This window comes from Pleuronectes platessa, chromosome 1, assembly GCF_947347685.1.
Source record: "Pleuronectes platessa chromosome 1, fPlePla1.1, whole genome shotgun sequence".
NCBI lineage: Eukaryota > Metazoa > Chordata > Actinopteri > Pleuronectiformes > Pleuronectidae > Pleuronectes > Pleuronectes platessa.
The window spans coordinates 30,820,148-30,842,305 of NC_070626.1; the positions used below are offsets into that span (position 1 = coordinate 30,820,148).

General features: G+C 44.6%; 1 protein-coding gene across 2 annotated transcripts in view; it reads right to left on the reverse strand.

Moving 5' to 3' along the window:
- Nucleotides 1-1,114: 1,114 nt before the first annotated feature.
- samd4a (sterile alpha motif domain containing 4A) overlaps nt 1,115-22,158 on the reverse strand; it is a 52,794-nt gene continuing 31,750 nt past the window's right edge. For both annotated transcript variants that reach the window (XM_053425406.1, XM_053425399.1), the window contains 9 exons: nt 21,059-21,168; nt 19,878-19,964; nt 18,903-19,149; nt 18,728-18,813; nt 17,130-17,248; nt 16,350-16,551; nt 13,959-14,085; nt 11,362-11,445; nt 1,115-6,829 (listed from right to left, as the gene is read on the reverse strand). In XM_053425406.1, coding sequence (XP_053281381.1) covers nt 6,801-6,829; nt 11,362-11,445; nt 13,959-14,085; nt 16,350-16,551; nt 17,130-17,248; nt 18,728-18,813; nt 18,903-19,149; nt 19,878-19,964; nt 21,059-21,168 — 1,091 coding nt within the window. In that variant the 3' untranslated portion in view covers nt 1,115-6,800. The remainder of the gene's footprint in view (nt 6,830-11,361; nt 11,446-13,958; nt 14,086-16,349; nt 16,552-17,129; nt 17,249-18,727; nt 18,814-18,902; nt 19,150-19,877; nt 19,965-21,058; nt 21,169-22,158) is intronic.

Consider the following 22,158-nt stretch of genomic DNA (forward strand, 5'->3'; position numbering starts at 1 on the left):
CTCTGTGGGACCCTGATGGCCGTTCTCACTGTTCTCCTCCTGTGAACCGGGTGTGTCGCTCTGTGGCTCAATCGGCAGGCGGGGACCCTGATGGAGAGGAAGGGAGAGAGAGAGAGAGAGAGAGAGAGAGAGAGAGAGGGAGGGAGGGAGGGAGATATTCTTGGAAAGTCTGACGAGAGGAATGACTCAGCAGAGTTTTTTAACATCTTGTGTTTCTGCAGTTTTTACGTTCGAATCTGTGATAAACTGAAGAAAAACTCTGAACTAAAATTGTTTACAAACTGCAGAGTTTAACTGAAAAGTATTTCCTCTGTGGTTATAAAGTTAATAAATCAAACGTGGGATTATTGTGCCGGAGGATTTGAATGTGTTTTTGTGGAGTTTCAGTTCAAGTCATCAGATGCTGTTGTTTTCTCAGGTTCATGTCTTTTTTTATCATGAGGAAGCATTATTTATATTTACACCACGACTGAGGAAAACTCACAAATATGAATTATAATGAAGATAAATAAAACGTTTGTGCTCATGTTCAGGTTCGAATTCATTCACATGTGAAGAAAAGATGAAAACACACAGTTACTGTCTGAGGGTTTGATCTTTGTTCAAGTTTGGATCCAATAAAACCAAGAATTAAAAGTTTGCTCCAGAGTGTCCCTTTAGTTCCCTCTAGTGGTGGACCTTCAACCTTCACTACAACTTTTTTTCAGGGATGGAATCAAAGCCTGAAGAGTAGTTTCAACTCAAGTTTCTTTAAAAAAATATTTAAGTCTCCAAACAAAGGTTATAGGTTTGAAAGAAGCTGAGTCAAAGATGTGACAGCGTCAGGAGGAAGAGGAGGAGGAGAGGAGGTCAGTGTTTGAAGCTGCTGAACAACATCTGCAGTCAGGTTTTTAGAGATGAGTTTTTTGTTTTCTTTGAGCAGAGACTTTTTAATGAGATTCCTATAGAAACAACTTTCTTCAGAAATAAAGAGTTATTCTAGAAGAAACACTGAAGTTTAAGAGTTCAGGTGCTGAATTAATCGACGTATTTTGGTTTTAACTCTTTTTCCGTCTTTAGGCCTGAACCCAGTTTCATGATGAACAGAGAATCAAACACACACAGACACGTGGGAGGAGTTACAACTTTTTTCTTTATGTATAACGGGGCATGCCAAATCACAGCATTCTGGTTTGCCGCGACAAATTACAGCAAGAGACATTGAAATAAAAACACTTGAACGTTTTTCCCAACACACACACACACACACACACACACACATCCTCACTGTCACAAACTCCCACTCACACATTTTTTTTTTCTTGTACAGACCAGAATATTTCAGAACTTCATATCAGCATTAAAAATCAAAGTACCTACAGAAAACAGAAAGGGCCCCAGACGCTCACGCTCACACTGCTTCAACGTTCAGGTGGAAGTTTGACTTTCACATTTAGTCTGTCAGACACGAAGCTGCTGTAATCAGAGGCTGTGAAGGTTTAAAGCCAAAATATACATTCAAGGTTTATTCATTAGAAAACACTGAAGCTAGTTTTAAAATTTGAACCCATTTTAAAAGCGGTTCATCAACGACAACGAGGAGAAAACAGAGTGAATTTTTTAATTTTTTTTGGCTTTTTAAGCAACACGAGGAGAATTTTCTTCTTCTGTGAGAACTCGACAAACGTTTGATGTTTTCTAAACAAACAATGAAATAAAAATTGAGTAAAAAGAACGTTTGCACAAAAACGGTGAGAAACAGGTATCTGAGATTCTCGCCTGTAGCACGTTGGATCAGTGAAAACCTGAATGTGCACAATGATTTCAGGGTTAGCTAGAGTGAAGCATCTCACAGGTTGTTTTTTTAAACTGTCAAAGTTTAATAATTGTAAGAATCAATGTATCGTGATTACAGCTCCCGTGGAAAACACAAGATAAAAGGAATAAAATCAAAGGAATAAATTTGGGCTCTGTGGTGAATATTCTTTTACTTTGAGAGAACGAGGAAATTGACAATGAATTAATGAAAATAAAAACGTAAGGGCTGAGCTGTCAGTGGATTAAGGCACAGTGATCAGGCATAAAGACACACGACCATACATCAGATTAAAAGGAAAGATCATAAGAACACAAAGGAACAAATCCGTCAGCGCTCCGAGCTGCAGTGTGAACGTGAGCCGACACGGCTGCTGTAACATTTCACCTTTTTATTTTTAACGTCAATATAAAACCATTTACATTTGGGGTAAATGTCTCGAGTACAAAAAAAAAGGCACTGCCATTAGTTATTCTAAATATGACTTTCCCAGCCTTGTGCATGCAGTTTTTAAAATATAAATTACACCTGTTCTCTCTCTCTCTCTCTCTCTCAATTCCCTCCATTTCTTTTTATCTGCGTTTTGTTTTTCCTCAGTTTTTTTTGTCTTTTTTGTGGGTTTTCTTTTATTATTAAACATACAATATTCTTTTGTCAAATATATACGTAAGCCTGCAGTCAATACAGGACATCGGCTCTTTGATAGAATAAAACTAAATGAAGTGAAGGAGCACAGTCGAGCGGCAACGGCTGCTTTACAAAACAAGAAGAAACTCTGCATTCCTCATCGACACAAACGGAATAAACTGCAGAATCTATGAAAACAACAAGATACAAAACAGCATATATGTCTCGACTTAAAGTACATATGTTTTTTTTTGGAATAACCAGGTGTTGTCTAACTGTTAATACTGCAGAGTGCACAGCGGCAGAAGCTCTCCTGGACGCCCCCCCGAGCTGATATGCGTTCAGAGAAAAGTCTACATAAAGCATTTGGTTGGAGACGGGTTCTGATCCAGAACCTCCAGCGTCCCGCTCCGGGTTCAGACGTCTCTTTGACCCGGAGCGGCTGCAGGAAACCACAGGCGCCGATTTGAACTCTGAATACAAAACGTGTCACTTTGCTCTATTTCTTCATCCAGAAAAATAATCACACAAACCTCTTGAACACTTGCTCCAGAAGAAAAACGTGGCACATGTGAGAAAACGGAATTCAAGCTCCCGAACTTTGCATCAATATGTTTGATATGAAAGTTAATAAAACATAACACAGGTTCAATAATCCCTTGGATTGTGTTTCCTATTGAACGGCTGCAGGTTTGTAAAAACATTTAAAGGCTGCGGGAGGTTTTCTTCCCATCAACAAATCCCATGAAAAGACAGAAATCACCAATGAATCAAGTGTGTGTGTGTCTGTGTATGTTGAACTGTCATGTACATTCACACACTAGATCATCTTCAGTGTTGGAAACAAACACATCTGTTGTGTTGTCAGATGTGAAGGTAGTCGCTTCCTGTTTATGGGATATTCCCTCCGCCGAGGATGTTGTTGACACCCGTTTGTGTACTTGTACGCAGGCTTACACAATAACCACTTTACAGATTTTCAACAAACGTGAGGACGTGATTGGGCCTGAGAAGAAGTCTGAGAAGATTAAGCTGCAGATCTACTTTCTTCAACATGGCAACGTCAGGCATCTTTTCAAAAGACATCACTGATAAATCAATTAACAGTTCTACAATCAGAAGAAGAATTTCAGAAGAATTAGAAGCTCTAGAAATGAGCTTCTAATGGGAACTTTTCAAATGTATCACAATATTAAAGAAAGTGAAACAAATTTAATTCCTGGATTCAACCTCTTAATCAAATCTGCTCTAGAAGTCTGTGAGTTCTCCCTTGGTCCTTATACCATGGAAACCAGCTCAGTAGTTTGTGTGTAATCCTGCAAACAGACACACAAAAAGAAAACACAACCTCCTATTTTCAAACGGTTTCTAAAATTGTATGAATCAGAATCGGTGAGAAACACACACAGGGAAAGTTTCGACTAAAATGTAAAACACTGAGAACACGTTGTTGAATTTGGCTTTTTCATGGGATTTGTTCACAATAAGAAAAAGAATAAAGCCGCTCGTGCTCAAAGTCACACATCTGGACATCGTCTCCCGCTGAAAGTCTGAGAGTGAAAAACACGTCCACAGCTGAGTTCAGACCCAACGTCTCACATCCTGGTCTACGAAGGCTCCGGAGTGGACCCGTCTACTTCCTGGCCCACTACAGACCAGAACAGAGTTTCTTTTGACGATCTGTGACGGAGCGACTCCAACACGGAAACTTCTCCAAACAAAAACCTCAACATGACACCGATAGATACAAACAAGGTTATAGAGCAACAACGGCAACAAAACAACAACAGAGAGAAGTCAACAATAACTATGTTAATATTTGAGATGTACGTATGGTCACCAGCCATAGTATGTTAATACATATGGTACTTTAAATAATAATACACCTAAATGAGTAAAAGTATCACCTCTGCAAAAAATTATGAAATAAAAAGAATAAATAATTGTATTTAAGTACTGATTCATGTGGCAGTGACACTGTGACGGTCTGAGCGGGATGAGATCTCTGTGCTGAAGAGCATCAGTTTCAGGATGAAAAGGTTCACGTCACATTCGTGCTTTGGTGGAATCTTCATGTTCGTTCCCTCACACACTAAACCTGTGTGTGTCTGTGTGTGTGCAGATATCTGACGTCACATTCAACCAGTTGATAGCTTCTGCACGTTTTATCTCCTATGATCCAGGTCGGACCCTGAACGCATCACTGCTGGTGATTTCAACTCGTAAATTGTGAAAAAGTTGATCCATCGTTTTGTCCAAATTATTATTTGGGTAATTTAACAACAGTTGCAGATTAAAAAACTGCACCTGAGCAGCAATGAAAAGGAATTAGAAGCCATTTGTATAATCAATGATTTTGCATATACATACATTGATTATATCTTTGCACTTCTTATATTTCATATATTCTTTTCCCCTGATGATTCTAAAGTCCTTCGGCTCAGATTGGATATTTTCTGCGATGGATTAACTGGAGTTTGAATCTTTCAACACCAAATAAAACCAATGGCTTTTGGTCAGACGAGTTAAAACACGCACAAACACGAACTTAGTCTTAGTCAGGAGCTTCTCGTCTCGGCCGCGGGATCGAACATCGACACCTTTTGTGATTCAACCGCTCGCCCTCTGTCTTCTCCGTCGACCATCAGAGTCGAGCTCGTCTCTTCGATCTGCTTCGTTTCATCCGACTCCGAAAGCACGAAACTGTAACTTGAGCCTTGAACCTCTGGGTTTTTAGTGTTATCACATTATCAAGTGCAGGATACAATGAAAGAACTATTGAATTGCAACAAACTACAGAAGAACCTAAACAACAATAATAAAAATAATCGATAACTCTCGATGCTGACCACTCAGGAGTCTCTGTGGCACAGGGAGGAGATTCCTAACCAGCTTATTTCAATATAAACCTATTCGTATAAAGTCTGTTTTCCATACACAATAAACTGAGGATAAATATTAAGACACAGAATAACCGCGAGATTCAGAATCTAAAAAAAGGAAAATATATCCCACGTGGGTTTGAACTGACAGACGATCTGTGAGCGGACGAGCCTGCGTGTCCATGGACCGGCCAGCAGGGGGAAGTCTGCACTAACGGGACAATCTCTGGGACGACCTCCCTTCATGGACTGACAGTGTGTCTCTTCTCCGGTGTTGCAATCGGCCTCGGCAACGCGCTCTGCGTGGAAACCAAACCAACCTCCTGTTTCTGTTTTTCCTGCTTCACACGTTTCACAATCTTCTGAGAAAGACTTTCAGCTGGAACATGCAGCTCAAGCACTTCACCCTGCGTTTAGAAGAATAACCGAACCCAGAATCTGGACACGCAGACGGATCCCACTGACGGCCGGCCGCCGCCTCAAAATCTCCCATTTACGTCTTCTCGAAAAAACGTTTTTCACGAGGCTTTGAATTCACAGAGTTCTTACAGCTCGTAGATACACGATACGCAGCTTCACCTCCAGCTCACAACACGGTTAGACATGACATCATCTTTCCTCCGTCACCCTCAGCCAATCAGAGGTCCTGCCTCTGACGTCTTCCTCCTCTGTAACATCCTCTTCCCTTTCCACCGGCACCTCAGCCCGATTCCTTCCTCTTCTACTTTCTTTGTCTTTCTCCTCCTCACCTCCTTCCTCTCATCCCCCTTGTCTCACATCTGCTCTTCCTCCTTACTTCTCACCCCCCCCCCCCCCCCCCCCCAGTCACTGTCTCTTTGTTCTTGGCTGATAAAATAAAGAAAAAGCATGTTGGTTGTAAACTAGCTACTTGTGGGACGTGAAGGTGGTGCACGGCTGAGGTTTTACAGAATATTACACAAGTCATATTGAAAGTCATACATGTTTCTGTACCCTTTGAAAGTAGCAACATTATGTAAACAATAAATACATACAACAAAATTAATGATTTTTTTGTTTGTTTGCCACCCAGCGCTGAGCAGGAGGCCTTTCTGTCCTCTCTGGAAATCCTAAACTTCCGTCTGCGTCCTTGTGTCTCCTCCGGTCTCCGGGTCTGAGGTACTGTTATGGATTTGAAAGATGCCACAAGCTGTGGTCAGTGTGCAGGGGCCAGAAGGTGTCGTGTGGGGAAGGGGGCTCAGTCTCACTGGGCCCTGATCCACAGGCCAGCATCTCCCTTCCTGCCAAGGCTGACAGGACTGCAGGCGAGGGGGGGGGGGGGGGGGGTCAGTGCCAATGTGATCGCCGTGTGATGATCGGCTCGCTTGTGTTTCCTGGATCCCGCCCGGTCCTTTGGTGGAGCTCTCCCATTGGCCACAGGGAGAGGGGACGGGAGGGCGGGTGACCTCGAGGTCACCTTTTCGTGAGAGAGCCTCGTGAACCTGCGGCGTCCTGCTGCTCTCACTCAGGTCCTCGGTTCAGATTGTTGATGTGCGGTCGGCACCGTCTGGGGAGAAGCAGAGAAAGAGACGTCACGACCTGGTTCACGAAACATCGATCTCACTGAGGACGAGCTGCAGAATCAGAAGGTCCTGATGGAGATGGAACAGATTCAATGGTTTGTGAGCTGCCATTTTGAGGCCTGCAATTTGACATTCAGTACAGCGCCATCCTGTTTTTTATAAACCTGAAGAAACCACATTTAGAAGAGCAGGGGGTGGAGCCTGACAGCTGTCAATCACATGGTATCTTCGCCCTCAATACATCCGGTGCTTTACGGTCTATTTGCCTCATTATTCACAAAATGAACACCATCAGTGTTGAAGAAGACTTGAAACCAGAGATTGAGACATGAACTCATCTGGAAAATGTTTAGTTGAGTCATTTTCTCAGAGACTTCTATAGAAACAGCCAGTAGAGTCGCCCCCTGCTGGTGATTAAAGAGAACACAGGTTTCAGGCACATAAGCATTGGCTTCACTTTCTTTACACTCAGTGTTTGCTGCTGAAACTCCCTCAGGCTTCAAACACAAGCTTTTTCAAAGTCATGCACCAACTTTTTAACTGTTCATCGTGATCCAAATCGATGCTTCAGATAACACGCGCCGGCTTTCAAAACTGCACGAAGAGCCTAATTAGCTGTCAAAGCAACATTGATCTTTTATTGCCTTTGGCACAGGTCTATTCCTCTAGTCTACACTTCTTTAAACATTATGTAAACAATGACTCTACAACCTTTGGAACATGTTTGCGTGTGTCTCCTCGGCACCGTACGATAAAAGGTTGGTCCGATTTGAAGCAGAGCAGTGACCTGACTGTGCAGTGAGCTGCTTGTAACGAATGAGAAGCAGTGAGGGGCCGGGGGCCGGGGGCCACACTGTCATGGTGAGAGAACAACACATCTGTCAAAATACTGATGGAGCCTCTCAGAGGAAAACAAGCGTCTGACAGCTGCTGCCTCTGGTGTGGCTGGGGGGGGGGAGATGTTATCAGGCTACACACCGGTGGACATTTTTATTCCACAACAAAAAAAATCATTGAGGAACTGAAAGGGCAGGTTTGTGTCCCGTCGAGCTGTTGGTGAACACAGGATTCTGAGTCCGGTGTGAAGAGACCAGTGAAGAGACCAGTTAAAGCTGAGACTGGTAGCAACCATCAACTGCGATCAAAGAAGAACGACACCTCTCCACTTCATCCCTTTCACCAAAAATGAATCCAAAATATTCCAACCCTGCCATCTTGTGCTCAACGGATGTAATATACAGGTTTATATGAGCATCAGTCCAGAGGCTGTTCATGCTATTACACCAGGACTACATTTTCACATCCTTTTTGAGATCTTGAGAAATCCTCTTCTTGAGATTTAGGGAATTTCCTGGAGCTGTTTTTTTTAGATTTAGTTACTAAATCATGTTTCTGAAGCTCACGTTGATGTTTCAAAGTCATATATACAGTTTTTAAACAAAAATAAAAATAGAAAATCAATGTATATATCAACTGATGTGAGACATGAGAAAAATAAGGCAAAGCTCTGATTATGAAGAGGAAGTTTTGAAGCTAACACACACACACACACACACACACACACACACACACACACACACACACACACACACACACACACACACACACACACACACACACACACACACACACACACACACACACACACACACACACACACACACACACACACACACAAAGCAGCACTTGTCCATCTTTCTGTGGCGACCACTGAGGCCTTCTGTCTGCACCTCAGCAGAGTTTTGGGAAAAGGGGAAATTGGCGCTGACTTAAACTCAACAAAAATATTTCACTGTACACGTGAAAATCCTGCAAAAACCAGCTCAACAAATGACTAAACTAAAGTCTGTCGACTATATTACGTCACTGACTGAACATTTTCATTTTCCAAGGTTTACAAATAATCTTCAACTCATTTTTCAAATATTATTTTCCACACAAAATGCCAGGACGACAGTTTTGCTTATCGAGTCTGATGAAGTCAACTTTCTCAAAAATAGATCTAATAACAATCAGATGTCCGAGATCAAATCCTCTCGCAATTCATGAAGATTTAGAATGTCAAAGCAAAACAAGAGAAAACAAAAGAATAAAAGAGATATTTTTATATTTTAGTTCAATGTCAGAAATGTGCATCTGGAGCACCAGGAATATGATGAGGCATCATAATCAAGGTTTTCTCTACTGTGCAATGTAGAGACAACAAACAGCCGATCGGATAGTCGCTTGTTTTCATATAAGTCTGTTTTGAAGATGATGTCATGTAAAGTAGTAAGTAAGTAAAATTTATTTATAGAGCACATTTAAATACAGCATAACTGACCAAAGTGCTGTACAATGACAATAAAAGGCAAATAATACAATATAACAATACAAATTGACCATAAGTACTAAAAACCAATACAAAGTGCAATAACATTCAATAACATTCAATAACAGGAGGCGAACAGTTAGGGGGAAAGGAAGGCCAGGGAGTAAAAGTGGGTTTTTAGCCTAGATTTGAAGGCAGAAATGGAGGGGGCGGATCTAATGTTCTGAGGGAGCTGGTCCCACAGACGTGGAGCGGCGACAGCAAAGGCCCTGTCACCTTTCTGCTTGAGCCGTGAGCGTGGCACGTGCAGAAAACCTTTGCTAGAGGATCTGAGGGACCTTTGGACTGACTGGGGCTGTACAAGGTCAGTGATGTCCCTCATGTCTGAAGATATACATCATAACTGCAGATGAAAGGCTTCTAAACCCAACTTTCCTCTTCTGATTTTATCTTACCCCTGAGCTGAACTCACCGCGGCCGCTGCCAGAATCATTGTCGGATCTGAAACTTGGCGAGTCTTGGACCCGCTCGGCCAGACGCAAATCAAACGCATCTGAGAACCGTCGCTGGGCTCCAACGTGTCTGGAGTTATCGATGGGCCTGAATCCCCAGACTTAAATCTGCTCGCTCGACAGGATAATTGAGTCGGGCTTCGAATGGGCCGGGCGGTCGTGAGATCAGTGTTAAGATCAGGTGAAGCGTCGCAGCCTGAACGTGACTCACTCACTGAGGCACCGCTCCGACTTTTGGACCCTTTTGGAGTTTGGGCTTTAAAGCATAACCCAGAAGTCCTGGTGAGTCAGACCCAACGGCAGCTTCAGCTTCACACCACAGATACAAGGACCCGGACAACACACATAAAGACATCGTCAGCATCTTCACTTGTTTTCTCTCTGTACTGTAACAACAACTTGGGTGAAGTTGTTCTAAAACCTGAAATACAACAATAAACTTCATTAGAACTAGACCCTGATAGATTTATCACTGGTGTCGATGGTGGATATCTTGACCAAGACTCCTCTAGTCTGACCAGTTCCACTCATCACACCAACAGGTCTCCACACAGAACACAAATATCCATTAACACCCATCTGCTTATGAATGCAGATAAATTAAAAAGCTGAATGCCGATGCATTTTTAAACCAAACTGGTGAAACTATAAAACAGAAACCAGAAGGCTTCTGGGCCCAAAATCCTGTCCCTTTGTCCACAGAGGCTGCTTTAATAGGAACATGGAGATCTGTCCATCCTGAAAATGGATTCATACTTTTAAAAAACAAAATCAGAAGGAAAAAGGTTATAAAAACTTAATAAATGGTCGTCAGGCGTCTCTCAAAGAGTCAATCAGAGACATGTTGCTCCCTAATGTCGGTATCAGCATTGGGCTACAAAAAGTAAATAAATCCATATCGGTCGGAACAGTGTCTCCTGACGTCTGTGCCACAGTCCCCTTGAGGACAAATGGCTTAAATGTTATTTATAATGCTTCACTATATCAACTACCATTTTCTTATTACATTCTCAAACGCACCAAAATGGAAGAATAAACATCACTCATCACATTTCAAAGTGCTGTTGAATGTGCAGTTACAGAACCTCCACGTGATGACAGCTCACCGTTGTCATTTTTCCAGCACACACAAGGTTTTGGCGCCGGACAGACACACACCGAGTGTTTGTTACGCTCTGAGCTGTTTGACCCGATGAAGATCCAGCTGGGATCCGAACAGTTTCGTATCTTTTGAATAAACTTTGGGGCCTGGAATCAGTTTCCAGGCTTTAGTTTCTGCACTGACGCTGCTTTCAAATGTCAAGAAATGTGATTCATTGTTCACTTTGTGCGTCGGACAACAGGCCCATCTTTTACCAGCCGAATCCCACTGATCAGCGGTGACACAGACAAGCAGGGATTCACTTTTGTTTTCATCACTGTTGTTTTTTCATCCCTGTCGACACAGTGAAGGAATGAAAAACACAAAATGGTATTAAACTCAACCGATGGCTTCGCAGCCAGGAAGTAAAGGAGACAAAGCTGCTCTCTGCAGTGTTGTGTCTTCTCCAGGAGCCATTTAAATATCCTGACTAAAATAAAGCTTGTTGACGTCTCCTTGTCGGTTTGGAGGCGTCACATGTTATTCTGAACAGCTGTTATATGTTATATATTGTGGTTTAATTATGGTTAAAAAATTAAGAAACGGTGTTACCTCCCAAGGCGTGCTCTGTCATACTCAGACACAGAGACTCAAGGCGATTGTTGATGTCCGGTTCTGTCACAGGCAGCTGAAGATCTGCAGGAGAAAAAAACAAACATCAGGATCAGTCATTAAAAATATAAACTAATGCTGTGAACACGGATGATTCAGGTTCAGACTGCTTTTCTAATCAAAGTATTAATTAAAGTTAAAGTTAAAGCCATGATGATGTGTTTCTCCTTTTTTAATAAATCATCATCAATGAGCCGGAAAAGAACAAAAAAAAATAATAACAAAACAACCGGCACGACGTCGTCCACTCGACCAGAGCACGGCCTCGATAATCAGATTATATAACAGTGTTGACTCCAGCACTGGGACACTGTGCCGCTGCCACACAGACATGCCGTCTTCACTCCTTTGTGTCTGTAAAGGGTTGAGACTGGATCTTCGCTCTGAGCTGCATGAAATATAACGATTAAAACGACGTCACCAGACTCGGATCAAACTTTTTAACATCAATAAAAACAACACAACCGAAGTATAATGGCTCAGAATACACAGAACAGTGATAAGTGACTAATGAGAGTTTAATCCCATCACATACAAAGTGAAACCAGTCTAATGAAGCACTCCTCCCCAACACAAACTACCCATATGGAGCCTTCTTATATTTGCCGTTAATTCCTAATAAAACAGAGGATGCACATGTATCTACGGAACTGATTTAAGTAAAAATTATTAAACTTGTTAAATGAAACAAGCAGGCTAAAGGCTTCTCCTAGGATTTTTCTAGTGTCTCTCATGAGGTTCTCCTCACGCCTCTCGTCACGTCCCTCCTCCCTGCAGCAGCTCCTTCTGCTGCCTGTTAAACCTGACGACCCCCCTGGTGCAGGTGGAGGTTCTTCTCTCTGAGCCACCTCCACCTCCACCTCCAGGCCCACAACAACATGCATTCAACTCCGTGCTAGTTGGCTATCTTGGCTTCAGCTGTGAGCAGGGTGGGGGGGCTGTTTGGCAGGTGGGTAGGAGCTGGAGGGGTGTATGTGTGTGTGTGTGTGTCTGTGTGTGTGTGTGTGTGTTATATTTGGTGAAGCCTAGCAACCCCTTGGAGCCATGTAGTCCTGAGCTGAGTCTTCAATACACACTGGGCAGTGACAATCCCTTGTGGCCGGAGAAAAAAACTGAGTTAGGCTCAGAGGTCCACACCAAGCTATTTATAGACCTAACCCCCCACCCACCCCCCCCCCGACGCACACGGAGGGAAAAGATGGACACACTTGTTCCTTCATCCCCTCATCTTTCACTTAATTAGCCATTATCCATCAGCTGGCAGAGAGAGATAGAGAGAGAGAGAGCAATAGAGAGTGAGAGAGAGAGAGAGAGAGAGAGAGAGGCAGAGCGCACATACTGTGTATACAGTGACAGAAGGGGGGGGGGGGGGGGGGGGCATGGGGCGTCTAGCTTTTCAAATCAGTTACGCTGGCCGAGAACCAGCTCCTTGATGCGGTGACAGCTATGTGTGCATGACTCTGCAGAGTTGTCAAGATGGAGAGAAGTGAGAGAAAGAGGGAGGTATGTAGAGTAGAGAGAGAGAGAGGGGGGGAGAGAGTTGAGAAAGGGAGAGAGTGTGAAGGAGAGGAAGAAGGAAAGGAAAGTGGGCCGGGGAACCCCGTCCTCGCTGCACAAAGAGCCTCATTGTCCAGCGTCCTCGGACTCTTTCCTCCGTCCGTCTCTTCCTCTCTCACACCCTCGCTCCACGTAACCTCGATACTCTCTGCCGCTTTTAAATGAGTTTTTCCTCTTCCTCGTTCTAAAGAGAGACACTTCTGGTGTGTATGTGTGTGTGTGTGTTTGTGTGTGTTTGTGTGTGTGTGCAGAGGGAGTCCTCCTTGTCCTACTCCTGTGTCCACTGTTTGTGGGACAAACTCCACTCTGCAGAGGTGACTACAGGTCACTCCACCTTTCACTGATGTTTACATGAGCCTGTGTGGACAGTGTGAGTGAGGCTGTCAGGGCAACACCAGACTGGGGGGGGGGGGGGGAAGAAAGAAGATCCCCAATAACCACGAGCACTTAAAATACATGTACACTGTCAAAGCGTACGAGCCACAGACTGAGTGTGAAACAAACAATCCACTTTTCTCCTGCTGGGTTTTCATCTCGATAACAAGTTTCTAACAAATATCCACGGGAGGTGTTTGGCTAAAATTAAAAACTGCCTTGTATGCACATAGGACACTGTTGTGAGTTCCTCTTGCAGATGTAATTACAAAGGGAAACCGTATTCTGTTCATATTCTGGAACATCATTTTAATCAGTGTTATAACTTGAAATGTCGGAAAACAAGACGCTCAGACTGTCCATCGCTGCAGCTCCTCTTTTCAGCCTCTGTCACAAACACTTGGTATTTAGTAAACGTGGAGACGAGCTCCCTTTACCACAGACTTCGGACATTTTGACTTCGCTAAACTTTTACAATCACAAAAACACTACGTAACACTCTATAACTCCTTTAAGGGTTATAAACAAACCACCATATAGAGATTCTATAAATACGAGTTCAGTCTGTGATGTCACTGTGAATGTGTATTTCCGGCGTTTCTCACCAGCTTGTTGGAACATGACCATGGTTTGTGGCGTGGTGTGAACCGGCAGGGAGCGGGTCCTCTGCACAGAGCTGTGGGTCCGGCTCGGCATGCTGTTACTTCCTCCGGGGTTGGCAAACCACAGACCCTGAGGAGGAGAATTTAAAACAAAACATGAAATCAGCTTCTTGAACACGTCGACACGTCTGCTCATCACATGCCCGACAATATGCTCAATAATTTCATGAGACAGATTATATATATATATTTTAAATTATTATTATAGAGACAGACCTTTGAAGGACCTTAGTGAAGAATACATTCTGTCATGTAAAAATGGAAAAACCAAGTTCCTCTCATAAAACACGAACACAGATAATATATGGACAAAATGGCTGCTCCGAAAAAGTGAAGCCAGCCCCTCTTGATCGCCCCCTGCAGTGTGGATCATAAACTCTGCCTTCATGTTAGAGAACGGGACATGGACCAAAATGAAAGGTCGCAACTCTGTGCACCACAATTCCTTTTCTCAACGCTATGTTCATTTCACGTAGTTCTCATCCCACTGATGTATGTTCAATCGCCCGTGTTTCCGTAAAGTTCGGTTTGAAGTCTGTATTTAATGCTACAAAAATGGGATGAAACATCTGAGGCTGATACCGTTAGTCCCCGACCACGACCACCACCACAACTGCACAGTCTGCGTCTGCAAATGACGTCACCACCACTAGAGGGCAGCGCCTGTGGCTTCTGTGATCTACAAACTTGCTGATCACTCACTGTTCAAACTTTCCCTGATCTAAATGTCGGTGTTTGATCGAGGCCAGGCCCCCCCCCCCACGCTCCTGTCTGGATGTCTGGTCCACACCTAATGACGGTCTCAGACGCTCACAACATGAATTCCTCACTGTAACCTGCCTATTATACCCCCAACGCCACTAACACATCCCCCTCCCCTGTTCTCTCTCCTTGCGTGCAGCCCCCCCCCTCGCGGGCTCTCCAGTGCCGTTGGCCAGGGAAAAACAGGAAATGCCTGTGCACTGTTCTCACTGCCTCTGACTGGCTGTCTCTCTCTCTCTCTCTCATACATTCACATATGAACTCTCTCTCTCTCTCTCTCTCTCATGGCCCCTCCTCATCCAACACCACCTCTCCCAAACTATGACTCACATATTTCCCTCCCTTACTACACATCCACACTCCAGTCCCACACAAGAAGGTCCAGCCTGATGAGCAGGAACTGAGGTATTTCCTCCCATTGTAAATGATGAGAAAGATAGAAAGATAGAGAGAGAGGGAGAGAGAGAGAGGGAGAGAGAGATAGGGAGAGAGAGAGGTTGACTATGAACTGGGTCAGCACAGACCAAAGAGTTCCAGGATAGGCCTGAAACGGCTCCACAGCTCCTCCTGTTTCAGTGTGCGGCACTGACGCAGGGCCTCTGGTATGTGGGGTGACCTGCCTACGAGTTCCATCCACCTCGCTTCATTCGCCAAACACCACCGCTGCTGCTGCTCCTCTTCCTCACCCCACATTTTTTTGCAATGAAACAAAAAGCCTATTTCAGGAAGTATACGTGCTGAAGAAGGAATTCTGCTGCCAAGGTTATTGTCAACATCCTGGAATGTTTTATTTACACACATTTCCAAAATGTTCCTCTGTAGAGTCACGAACGTCAGCGTTTCAGTCCCGACACACAAATGATAACACCATGAATTCAGCTCTGGGTTTCCTGTCCTGGAGGACAAGTCTTCTGAACCATACAATACAGATTTGAAGGGTTTAGTCCTTAATAGTCAATTGATTGATTGATTTTTCTTGAGCAGTTTATATTAGGTTATAAAATAAACTGTGATACAACTCATGAGAAACAAAAGGCTGCCTATATTTGTGGTACATCTACTAAAATATGTAAAGTAAAAAAGGGTCAGACGCTTCTGACACACGCGACAAAAATGAAACAATAAAAAACATAAGAAAGCAAATATCTCCTGGTGTGACCGTGGTGTCACACACGTAGAAAACACAGACCAAAGGTGTCAGGTCTGTGGTGATCAGAGCCGACACCGGTGTCTGTGGAATGTAAAGAAAATCAATTGCTCTCCCCAGCAGTGTTAATATGTCACTTCCTGTCTCCGCCTGCTGCAGCCAGCTGCTCCACCTCTGAATAATGAGAAGGATTTGTTTGCTTCTGTGCAGAGAAACCTCCACTGCGTTGTGCATGTGTGAAAGGAAAACTCCCGTTAAACTCTGTAGGAAACTCTCATTTCTGAAAACAGCTTTATGAACTTCCTTAGTTCCCTAAATTACAACGTGGAACCAAAAGTAACCAGAACAAACGTCAACAACGCAGCTTGGTTCAGACTTTCCTGTTGTCCCTGTTTGTTTGCTCTCATCCCGCTGCTCGGACTCACCTGTCTCCCCTGCTTGGGGCCGGTCGGCGTGCTGCTGGCGCTGCGAGGTGTGGGTCCCAGCAGCCCCCCGCTTCCCAGCAGGCCCAGCCTGGCACCCGGCAAACTCCTGGAGGGCATCTGGAACTGGCGAAGGCTCCTCCTGACCGACACGCTGCCCCCAACACAGCCAGCGGTGGGGAGGGAGTTCGACTGACCGAACCGGCTGCAGCCGACAAAAAGGGTCGATGAAGGTTGATTACTGTGATTGTCCAGGGATTCGAACCAACAATACGTTCTCATGCGCACGGAAATGACAGCGGTACATTATATTACAGTGTTTTTAGATCGTTTTTTGCTGTTATGAGAGCAGCTTTTTTATTCTGATCATTTAATCAAGGCTAAAAAAAGAACAAACCACAGGAAACAGTTTTTCTGAAAACTATTGAATAAATCCTGCAAAACCACGTTACTCATGATAATAATATGTTCTGTGTATGTAACATATGCACTAACCATTCCCTTTGCAGTTGTTTGTATTTGTACAGAGGAACGTTCACAGTAACGTTTTTTAAATGCTGGTCCAAACTAAAGGCTCTTTAAATACTATTAAAAAAGCAATTCCTTGAGTTAAACACAATCTCAGTCATGATCTATTTTCTGCTCCGTGAGTAAGAAGTTCTACATTGATCCTCCTTAGCATCTTAAAACCTGGTTTTAGTGTTTGACTTCAATTTCTTTTCAATCACAGACAACAGAACAGGTCAATTCAAGTATACAAGTGTTGTCTGTGTGGGTCTGTACCTTCTCTGCGGTCGGTACCCTGCTATGTCGAGGAGGGTCTTCCTGGGAATGGACCGGAACAGCCTCTGGACCTGTTGCTTCCATGACAGCAGCCTCTTCTTCTGCGTCTCGGTGAAGGACTGATGGTGAGGGGACGGAGGGAACAGGGAGGGGACGGAGGTAACAGAGAGGGGACGGAGGGAACAGAGAGGGAACGGAGGGAACAGAGAGGGGACGGAGGGAACAGAGAGGGAACGGAGGGAACAAAGAGGGGAAGGAGGGAACAGAGAGAGGACGGAGGGAACAGAGAGGGGACGGAGGGAACAGAGAGGGGACGGAGGGAACAGGGAGGGGACGGAGGGAACAGGGAGGGGACAGGGAGGGGACGGAGGGAACAGAGAGGGGAAGGAGGGAACAGAGAGGGGATGGAGGGAACAGAGAGGGGACGGAGGGAACAGAGAGGGGACGGAGGGAACAGAGAGGGGACGGAGGGAACAGGGAGGGGACAGGGAGGGGACAGGGAGGGGACGGAGGGAACAGAGAGGGGACGGAGGGAACAGGGAGGGGATGGCGGGAACAGAGAGGGAACGGAGGGAACAGAGAGGGGACGGAGGGAACAGAGAGGGGAAGGAGGGAACAGAGAGAGGACGGAGGGAACAGAGAGGGGACGGAGGGAACAGAGAGGGGACGGAGGGAACAGAGAGGGGACGGAGGGAACAGGGAGGGGAAGGAGGGAACAGAGAGGGGATGGAGGGAACAGAGAGGGGACGGAGGGAACAGAGAGGGGACGGAGGGAACAGAGAGGGGACGGAGGGAACAGGGAGGGGACGGAGGGAACAGGGAGGGGACGGAGGGAACAGAGAGAGGACGGAGGGAACAGGGAGAGGACGGAGGGAACAGAGAGGGGACGGAGGGAACAGGGAGGGGACGGAGGGGACAGAGAGGGGACGGAGGGAACAGAGAGGGGACGGAGGGAACAGAGAGGGGAAGGAGGGAACAGGGAGGGGACGGAGGGAACAGAGAGGGGACGGAGGGAACAGAGAGAGGACGGAGGGAACAGAGAGGGGACGGAGGGAACAGGGAGGGAACAGAGAGGGGACGGAGGGAACAGGGAGGGGACGGAGGGGACAGAGAGGGGACGGAGGGAACAGAGAGGGGACGGAGGGAACAGAGAGGGGAAGGAGGGAACAGGGAGGGGACAGGGAGGGGACGGAGGGAACAGAGAGGGGACGGAGGGAACAGAGAGGGGATGGAGGGAACAGAGAGGGGAAGGAGGGAACAGGGAGGGGACAGGGAGGGGACGGAGGGAACAGAGAGGGGACGGAGGGAACAGGGAGGGGATGGAGGGAACAGAGTTAGAATGAGTCTTAGGGTTTTCAGAACGAATGTCACAGTCAACTAAAACTCTGATTCATACAGGAAACTAATCTAAAGCATGTTTACTGCTCATTAATAAAACAGAGTAATGATACTGATATTTATCTCACACACAGATATTCACATGTGTATTCTTATGTATTTAAGATTGAACATGAAAGTGAAACATTAAAAGATGATTTTAATCTGCAGCATATTGACAGCCATGTTGTTTTTAAAACATGCTTTATTCATGTGTGTACCTCGTGGAGAAGGCACTTGTCAATGAGCTGCAGGTAGGAGCTGATGTTGTCCTCGTCCGACCTCGACACCAGTAGCTGGGTACAAACTGGAAACAGAAGAAGTGATATCAATAAAAGAAACGTTTCTCAGTCTATGAAAACAATCAGATGCCGAGCGTCAATGGGTGCGGCTCACCTTTGCCCATGACGCGTGTGAACTGGCCGGGTAAATCCCCCTCTGCAATGACGCTTGCCCCCGACTCAGCCTCGCCGCTGCCGCCCCCTGTGAGGTGGGAGCCGGGCGCGGCGCTCTTGCCCTCGGGACTCAGGAGGAGGCGCTGCAGGGACGCCTCCTCGGCGCCTGGGAAAGCCTTGATGGGCGTCATGATCATCTGGTGCAGCTCCTGCAGCGGGGCGCGCAGGTTGCTGCCCTCCAACACGTCCTGGGGCAAAGGGTATGAAAGAGAGACAAAAGAAGTAGATGAGGACATTTTAACAACTACTGAACTTTGGGATTATTTGTATTAACAACCATTGTCCCTTTATATGAATCTATGGAAACTGTTAATTGTGACCTACTTAAGGGCGACAGACGAACAGATCTCTGTCCACGTGATGGAGGCGAGAATAAAGTAAAACCAGAAATACATACGTGTAGTTTACCACTTGCATTAAACCGTATCCCCGTGTCTCCCGCCCGACACAGACCAGCGCTATACACGAGTCGCTGTAAACCCAAAATACCAAGCCACAGGTGTCGTGTTTCCCCGAGCCCTACAAATGCCGCCATAACACATTTTAAAATGAAGCGTCGGTGAAAAGGTTAAGCCTGAATTTAGCCGGCCCACGAAGTCCCTCCTGTGGTTCGCCCTTGAGCGCCATTGTCTTGCCTCGGCGGCTGAATGGAGGGGGTCGTGGGCGGATGGGTTTAAATTCAGAGCCTAAAGATCTCCTTCCTGGATTAGGTGTTCTCTCAGCCGCCATCTCAAGTACATAACACCGACTGAGAGCGGCCGCCCTCCTCCCCTCGCCCACTGGAAGAGAGAGGCGGTGTCCCGTGGTGTCCGCCCAGGTTAGAAAAAGGCCCAATCACCAATAACAATAACAACAAGACGACTTCCAAACTCGTCTAATTGAAAAGTGGAAGTAGACGCGTGGTGATGTCACTGACCTTCTCCAGGCTGCGCAGTAGGTTCTGTCGATCTTTAAGCTTCTGGATGCTGATGACAATCTTGTGTCTGGCTCCTTTAGTGACTTTCTGTTGGAGGAAAGAGGTTTGAGTCAAACATCCCTTCAGTTAAATACTGAATCTGATACCAATAGTTTAAACAGTTTTAAAACTAACCCTGGCTTTAGAGTGTGGTTTACAGATTTGTAAAGTTTACTCCATTTTCTCGTCTTTTAATATCATAACTATTATTTGTTTTTATCCCCTTTTTTTTAACTCTTTTCTTTTATTCCATTTTACCTTTTTGTTAATTGTTATTCTAGCTTTTAGAATCTATTTCCAGGTATTTTATTGTCAGCCTGTTTTGTTTTGTCTCATTTTTCGTCTCATCAGTGTGAATCACTTTGAACAACAGGGTCTGAAAGCTTCTGTACAAAGATTTGATAGATTTAATGAAGAGAAGCAGATGTTTTTGATGTCAGTGAAGTGAGGAGAGAAACAACTTGTGTGTGGTTGTGAGGACAGAACGAGGGGAAACCGATCCCGGCTAATACAGTTTAGTTTATTCTAGTACGACTTCTCACATGTCCCATGAAGAGCTGATAGTGACAATCCAGATACTTGCAGATGCAACCAGCAGCAGAACACTGAATTATTTGTCACACAGGAAAGGTCTTTGTCGTTTTGCTGGAGGTCAGCGTGTCTTAGTGTGATTGTGTCACGTTTGAGTCTGACACAGAAAAATTAAGCAGCACCTGCAGGAAGTACACAACTTCCCGCTGAGTTGTGTTAAATTTAGCTGTATCCTCTGTTTCAGAATAGACTCACAAGCATCTTTACATAACATGTCATTATTAACTTTTTAACGTGAACAGACTAAACCTAGTCACATAATTACTTTGATTAGTTTGATAACACATGGGGTCAGTTGATTTTAGTCAACACAATTAATAGAGAATTATTTCAACTCCAGAATAACACGTTGCCGGCAGATGAAATATTAAATTATAAATGCTAAATACTGAGTTGGTGCATTAGTCTAAGGTTTATTTGCTTTTGATAATGGTGCCTGAATTGTTTGAGTCACTTCACAGTGAACAGGATAGAAAGTGTAATGTAACAACTAGCTCATGTTGTAATAACACAAAGTTTGTCTGTTAGCTTGTGCGTTTGTGTTTACGAACCTGCGCCTCCAGCTGCTCTTCAGTCAGCGACATCATCTCATCGTAAGTCATCGTGGAAAAGAGCGCGGCGTATTTGTGGAGACGGAGACTCTTCAGCCACGAGGGAACATCTGTGCAGACAACAAAAGGATGCACACACACACACACACACACAAACACACAAGTACGTTAGATTGTTAACATTTTTCACAATTGAATTTAATGTCAAAACAACATTGAAAAATGCTTGGGTTGTTGGGTAAGCACTGCGCGGGCAATGTTCCAACCCACAGTGGTCATCTATGTCGTCAAAACAAATATATAATACACAGGGAAAAATAAAGAAATATACTAACTCATATAAATTTCATGCACAAGAGAATATAGAGTTTGCACATATCAATAATCTTTCAAAAGAGCTTCAAACCAATAATTCACATTTTGCAATGTTGTGATAATGTTTCAGTTTAGAGTGAAGCTCTGTTTGAGTCATTTGTTACCAGCACACAAATACACACTGTATGTGAATCTATTGTGTTTAACGTATATTTTGTTTGTGATTAGTTGTTTTTTGAGGACTCACAACTGCGACACACTTTCAGAAAGGCTGAGAGGAAACTCCAGAGGAAAGTAATTACACAAGCAGAACTCTAGACTTCATGATCACGATGAGACAGTTTTCTTTATGTATTTATCCTTTATTCAACCAGAACGGTCCCATGGAGATACAGTATTTCTTCTGCCAGGGAGCTCTGGTCAAGATGAATGATAATGCAGTGAAAGAAAAAGTTTCATATTTAAATACAAGCAGGGAGAGATAACAAAAAAAAAACATTTATACACAGCCAACAGATGTAAGATACACAAACATATGGTAATCAGTTTTTCGATGAAATCAAATTTTTATAAAAATCTAATTTGTGCCAGATACATTCACGAAGGATCTTATTCCAGCACCAGATACTTGACACCCAGTCCAGGTTCTCTCTGGCAGTGACAAACAATTGAAACAATGGTGTTAACATTCTCCTCTGAAATTAAAAAGACGAATGGCAGCTTCACCTCTCAGGGGTAATTTGGTGAGTAATGTTGCTTTGTGCTTTCCTGTTTGTCTGGATGGC